At 43.4% G+C, this 7,267-nt stretch overlaps 1 protein-coding gene across 1 annotated transcript; it reads left to right on the top strand.

Annotated features, from left to right (window-relative positions):
• The first annotated feature begins 1,681 nt into the window (after positions 1 to 1,681).
• Positions 1,682 to 3,540, top strand: LOC120039368 (rho-related GTP-binding protein RhoV-like). The gene is made up of 3 exons (XM_038984796.1): positions 1,682 to 1,859; positions 2,075 to 2,133; positions 2,525 to 3,540. The coding sequence occupies exons 1-3, from the start codon at positions 1,682 to 1,684 to the stop codon at positions 2,969 to 2,971; spliced, it is 684 nt and encodes a 227-aa protein (XP_038840724.1). The 3' UTR covers positions 2,972 to 3,540.
• The last annotated feature ends 3,727 nt before the right edge of the window (positions 3,541 to 7,267 follow it).

Below are 7,267 nucleotides of genomic sequence, written 5' to 3'. Positions count from 1 at the left end.
ATACAAATGCACAATAAGGGAGGGACAGTTTTGGGTCAGGTGATCCACGGATATCATTATGTGCTCAGGACACTTGTAGTTCCGACGTCTGACACTAGGATGCGCACGTTGTCCAATATTCAAAAAGGTCTACTGTCTATTTGTGGTGATTATAAATTGAATTCCCTGCAAAATCATATAAGAAAAAAAATGAATACGTTATTGTACTTCATAACCCTTTAACCCAATTCTCAACCGGCTGGTAGAGCATGTTTTGACAATGGATTTTGAAGTGGATATGAACAGAATATTCATTTGTACTTGATTGGTCAACTCCCCCATCCCTCCTGCATCAATTTACATTATTTCTATCATTTTAGGTTGCTGCAGTTAGATGTTGTGGCACTTTACCCATTTAGAGGGCTGTAAGAAACTCCAAATCAGTCACCAAAAATATGGGATTAAAGACAGGAATTCCGTTTGTGAGGGATACATATTGCACCATTTGTGTTACTAGAGACTGTAAAGAGTAGGAATATGAAAATAAATAGTTAAAATGCAAAAAAAGGCTAAAAAGCAAAGGTTTTGGAGAACTGTGCTCAACCAGGCAGTTAATATGAACGACAACAAAAAAGTATGGTGGACTCAGACTAGGGTATGTCATTTTTCTTTATTATCTAATACATATTTGGATTAAAAATATGATAGAATTTTTGACACACTATATTAGACAACATAAATTGGTTAAAACACATTTCATGACCCAAGTACTTTTTGTACATTTGTTGAAATGAGTAAAAATGCTATACAAATTGCCATTCTAATATGGCATTGCTGGTATGACCCTCTTTTGACTTCTCAACCGCCTGTTATCAAGTAAAACATAACTAGTTGTTATCAATAGGAATTTAAGGTGAAATAATTTTTCCCAAAAGTTTTTCAAGAAGAGGATACCAATTGTCCGTTTTTAAAAAATATATATATATATATTTTTATAACAAATAAAAAATAAAGGGATAACAATAGTAAGTTTTGAAAATACACAACTGCAAATAATTTATTGTACTTTTGATTCATTGCACAATAGATTTCCCTGTAAACTTTATTCTTGTAATTTCCTTATCTTTGCATTATTATCTTAATTCTTTCAAAAAAAATATCACATCAAATATTTGTGCAGTAGCCCCATCTCAAAATAGCATGCAATATAAGAACTCAACCAACCACCCAACGTTCTTTGTCAGACGGTATCAGGGATGGGCAACTTTGATGGGGTTGGGGGCCACAAAAAAATAATATATATTCTTTGCCAACCATCTCACAATTTCCAAGGAACCAAATGCGCTGGCTGGGGAGTCAGATGGTCATTGTTTCATCTCAGCTTGGCGTCAGTTCACACCTGTCTTGATCTGCTTTTAGCGGGGGCGGGGCTATGCAAATCACAACCTGTCTGAGCGGAAAAGTCCCCTCAAAACCAAGTCCCATCACACCGTCATTCACAAACCATCAAAGTAACGATAGAGGAGACGTTCCGGTCCAGGATCATACAGAAACCAAAACTGTTCTAGAGAATCGCACATCGAAATAAGACTGATCACTTCTGCACTGGGAAGTTACTATTCTTCAATTTGAGTTGTTGGACATGCCACCTCAAATGGATTATTATTGTGAAGAATCCCGCGTTCCCTCTTCATGCGGACTGATGAGCCAAGAGGCCGGGTTGGAGAGGGAGCCAGCGCCCGGGTTGGAGAGGGAGCCAGCGGCTATCAGCTGTATGCTGGTGGGGGACGGGGCTGTGGGCAAGACAAGCATGATAGTCAGTTACACCACAAATGGATACCCCACGGAATACAAACAGACCGGCTTTGATGTCTTTTCTGGTGAGTACCTTTTAAATGACCCAAAATAAAAAATATAAACCGTTGTAGTCTAAGTTTATAAACTTATATTAGCATAATTTATAACAATTGAATAACTGAATGTATTGCTGGCTACTAGGTTATTGCACTGTAAATTATAATTGTTTATGGAAATACCCAAACTATGTACAAACTTGAGTTAAAAAATAATTGTATTCTTCTGTTTTCCTCAACAGGTCAAGTCCAAGTAGAAGGAGCCCCAGTCAGAATACAACTATTGGACACAGCTGGACAGGTAAAAATATCAGACTATTTTTTTAAAACTTTTTTTTTAATAAGAAAATTATATCATCCGTAATGAATAGGTTATTCTTGTATCTCATTAGTCCGATTTTTAATGACAACGGTTTGAAACATGTTGGAATGGAACATCCAGTGTGCTTTGTAGAATCAGTCACAAATGTGACAAACAGATTTAGTGACAGGAAACGATCAGTCATCTACAATGTAGCAGCAGTAGAATTGGAGTGTTAAATTCTAAAGGCCAATACATGTCATACCGTGTGTGTCATCGTCTCTCTCTGTCACGGCGTCCATTGTTGTTGTTCAGACTCCCAGACAGTATTCACACTCTGCTGAATCAGCTAACCTGACCCCTCTCTCTCTCTCTCTCTTGACATTTCCAGGAGGTGTTTGATGATTTCCGCTCCCTCTCCTACTCCCACACGGACGTCTTCCTGCTCTGCTTCAGTGTGGTCAACCCCACCTCCTTCCGCAATGTCACCAACAAGTGGATCCCAGAGATCCGAGCCTGCAACCCCTCAGCTCCCATCGTCCTCGTGGGCACCCAGTCCGACCTCCTGCTGGACGTCAACGTCCTGATCAACCTGGACCACTGCGGGGTCAAACCGGTGCTGACCACTCGAGCACAGAGCATGGCGGATAAGATCAGAGCGGTGGACTATGTCGAGTGTTCTTCGTTGACGCAGAAGAACTTAAAAGAGGCGTTCGACGCGGCCATCTTTGCTGCCATCAAACACAAGGTCAGGAAGGAGAAGAAGAGACGGTTGTCAGAAAGGCGCAGCAAGGCCTTCTCTAAATGCAGCTGGAAGAAGTTCTTCTGTTTTATCTGAGATACAGACCCCATTGGTCATGGACAGAAAGACTATTATTTATTAACTTATGAAGACTTTGTAAGAACGATGTAACTTTAGAATAAACCAGCGGTGGTGAATGGACTGAGCTCTATGGACCTATAGAAGTGCTTAGTTCTCTCCTGGTCTGGAGATGGTGGTATAGATACTGAGGCTCACTTAGCCAAAAGTCTGTGGTTGGGTGTCTAGGCTGCTCTGAGCAGGCTCTCTCTCTCTCTCTCCTTATCTCTTTCTCTGTGGATTGAGTTGCTTTGATTAGTGATTTACATTGATTACAACAAAAACAGGGCACATTAGCATGCCTGATTGTTCAGGTTGACAGATTGTCACTATCCAAAAGTACAGTATCTGTCAAGTAGGCCTACAAGGTTTAGGTAACCAAGTAAGAAGCGAAAGAATAGAGAGAATATTAAAACCATGTACATCACAAGCATCCTGTCAGTGGGACAAGGCCGTCATGTAAATGTTCTGAACTAATTTGCATGGTCTGGATTGGTGCCCGTTCCAACCTGAGATTTTACTGCATCGACTCTGTGTGGTAGTACCGTGTAGCTCCGTTGGTAGAGCGTGGCGCTTGTACTGCCAGGGTTGTGGGTTCGATTCCCACGGGGGACCAGTATGGGGGGGGGGGAATACTCTGGATAAGAGTGTCTGCTAAACGACTAAAATAGTCAGAACATGAGTGGGTTGTGAGAGAGAGAGGGAGAAAAAAACCATGGTTGTTAGCCTTTTCTCCTTTGTGTTCTGTGCTGCCGAGCCACACAGACCTATTCATATGCAACACTGTATGTAGGCTGAAGTAGGTGCTAACGTCTTACCTGTGTGTGAACTGGGAATGACTCACAGGCCTATGTGTTGATTATAGTATTAGGCTTTGATGTAATGAGCGGTCAGTATCAACACTAGCCTGTGACAAGGTGTAGAGTAGTAAGGAGACTTACCCTGCCCCAGGCCCCAGCCCCCAGCAGAAACCCAGCCCAGCCACCCCAGGGATTGACACTCCTGTCTCTGGGACCTCATTTGCTTCTTTATTCGTTTGTTTACACTAGACACCCCAGCCAGTAAAACAAAAAAGCCCAGCCCAGCCACCCTCCAGTGAATGAAACACTCCTGTCTGTCTCTGATTCTCTGTTAGTTGACGCTGACCACACTATCGTGTCTATCTCCAGACGAATCAGCCTGCCCAATCTACAGGATACAATGTGTACATTATAGGAGGCTAAGTAGCGCCTGCTTGAATGTTAACGCTCACTTTAAATAGCTTGCCCGTCTGGTTCTGTGTTGTTTTGTAAAGTGATGTTATTGCCAGACCGATGGTTGGTGGCAGTCAGTCCTAGCTGGTTTATAGATATGAGGGTTGGTACCCAGGCTAGATGAGGGTTGGTACCCAGGCTAGATGAGGGTTTGGTACCCAGGCTAGATGAGGGTTGGCACACAGGCTAGATGAGGGTTGGTACCCAGGCTAGATGAGGGTTGGTACCCAGGCTAGATGAGGGTTGGTACCCAGGCTATATGCTTTTTATACTTCTTGTGGAAGAGTGAATGTAAATTTGAAATCTATTTCTGTTTGTTTAAAACAGTTCATTCAACTTTTTTTTTTGTCTGCAATTTTACAGATCTGTGAAAAAGTTAATTTTTTTGTGAAATTGTATATTTTTTGTCACTAAAATCTCCAACCAAAACCTCTGTCACTAGCGTCTACGTTTTTTCATGCTGTGTTTGAATGAAGTGATGGAAATAAATTCTGGAGAAGAAAAAAAAAATCAATGTAATGTTCTTTTGTCAAAATGTATTGCTGCTTCATTTGAATAAAATAACACATGTATATTGATGATCCGTTTTGTGATTCCGGAGACTTCCGTAACCGTGTCTAGCACGTCGGAGGACTGTAAGGATGTAAAGGCCTGTTTAGGAAGAGCACTACTTGAGCCTGATTGGCGTTTAGTATTGTTCTCTACGGGGGTCCTGAGTATTCTGTAGAAACTCCCCAGGTACCCTATATCGTATAGCTGGACCATCACATTACCTTGGGATGTGGTAATAGCTGTCCACAGGAACTGTCTGCTGAGTGAAGGGGGTGAGAGGGTAAATGCTGGGTGGAATCCACATGGAGAATGGATATTGTAGCACAGCTATGTCATGCTGGGAGAGGTTCTTGAGGGAAGATTACAGGGAGGCAGGGAGGCAGGGAGGGAGGCAGGGAGGGAGGGAAGCAGGGGTAAGAGCAGATTCACAGTGTTTATAGTGATAAACATTTGACCGAGTGCAGTTACATCAAAATAAATAAAGCATGCATTCCAAATGGACCCCTATTCCCTATATAATGCACTACTTTAGACCAGAGCCCTATTCCCTATATAATGCACTACTTTAGACCAGAGCCCTATTCCCTATATAGTGCACTACTTTAGACCAGAGCCCTATTCCCTATATAATGCACTACTTTAGACCAGAGCCCTATTCCCTATATAATGCACTACTTTAGTAGTGTCATCTGATTTGATTGTGTTGATAATGTGGGCACTTCATTTATCAATTAAGAGGGAGGGAGGTAGTTAGGGAGGTAGGTAGGGAAGGAGGGAGGCAGAGAGGGAGGGATGGATTAATTAATTAATGGAGGGATGGATGGATGGATGAATGAGTTAATGGATGGATGGATGGCCATGAACACTGCTGTGTATTTCCTGTCCAGAGAGTTAAGCATTTGTACTCAAAGAAGTAAGGTGGTGAAATGTTAGGCGTGTGTGGTTGGGTGCGTGTGTGTGTGTGTGTGTGTGTGTGTGTGTGTGTGTGTGTGTGTGTGTGTGTGTGTGTGTGTGTGTGTGTGTGTGTGTGTGTGTGTGTGTGTGTGTGTGTGTGTGTGTGTGTGTGTGTGTGTGTGTGTGTGTGTGTGTGTGTGTGCGTGCGTGTGCGTGTGTGTGTGTGTATTCATCTTAATGTGACAGACCTTGTGTAAGGTTCAAGGTCTGTTGGGATGAGTCATACAACAGGAGAAAAATACTCACCCACCCCTCATACATTATCACTGCAATCTGGCTATCATCACTGTCTTCTGTGTAAAATCCATCTTGAACAACAGGTGTAAATGTGTCACAGTTTTGTTTAAAGGATCGTTGTAGCCTGGGTGCCAGTCTGTTTCTGGTCTCTTGCCAACTCAGAAACAGACTGGCACCCAGGCTAAGTTATCAATGGGGAAAAGCAGACCTTTCCACCTCCTCTGACCGCTGATGACCTGAGGATACCCAACAGAGAGAGATCACAGCCAATAGATAGCCAATCGAGAGAGGTCAGAGGTCAGTGGAAAACATGTTGCACTGGGCTTGACCCTAGGCTAGAGATCAAACCAGTTGTTGACAGATAGATGAGCTACCTGACTTTCCTAAAGCAGACCGCCATAAAGCAGACCGCCTTAAAGCAGACCGCCCTAAAGCTGACCCACCTAAAGCAGACCGCCCTAAAGCTGACCCACCTAAAGCAGACCGCCCTAAAGCAGACAGCCTTAAAGCAGACAGCCTTATAGCAGACAGCCTTATAGCAGACAGCCTTATAGCAGACAGCCCTAAAGCAGACAGCCTTATAGCAGACAGCCTTATAGCAGACAGCCTTATAGCAGACAGCCCTAAAGCAGACAGCCTTATAGCAGACAGCCTTATAGCAGACAGCCTTATAGCAGACAGCCTTAAAGCAGACCGCCCTAAAGCAGACAGCCTTATAGCAGACAGCCTTAAAGCAGACAGCCTTATAGCAGACAGCCTTATAGCAGACAGCCTTAAAGCAGACAGCCTTATAGCAGACAGCCTTAAAGCAGACAGCCCTAAAGCAGACAGCCTTAAAGCAGATAGCCTTATAGCAGACAGCCTTATAGCAGACAGCCCTAAAGCAGACAGCCTTATAGCAGACAGCCCTAAAGCAGACAGCCTTATAGCAGACAGCCCTAAAGCAGACAGCCTTATAGCAGACAGCCTTATAGCAGACAGCCCTAAAGCAGACAGCCTTATAGCAGACAGCCTTAAAGCAGACAGCCCTAAAGCAGACAGCCCTAAAGCAGACAGCCTTATAGCAGACAGCCTTAAAACAGACAGCCCTAAAGCAGACCGCCCTAAAGCAGACCGCCCTAAAGCAGACAGCCTTAAAGCAGACAGCCTTATAGCAGACAGCCCTAAAGCAGACAGCCTTAAAGCAGACAGCCTTATAGCAGACAGCCTTATAGCAGACAGCCCTAAAGTAGACAGCCTTATAGCAGACAGCCTTATAGCAGACAGCCTTAAAGCAGAC

Source organism: Salvelinus namaycush, unplaced genomic scaffold, assembly GCF_016432855.1.
Source record: "Salvelinus namaycush isolate Seneca unplaced genomic scaffold, SaNama_1.0 Scaffold267, whole genome shotgun sequence".
NCBI classification, from domain to species: domain Eukaryota; kingdom Metazoa; phylum Chordata; class Actinopteri; order Salmoniformes; family Salmonidae; genus Salvelinus; species Salvelinus namaycush.
Note: the sequence above shows the minus strand (reverse complement) of the source record. Positions and strands in the feature narration are given on the sequence as shown.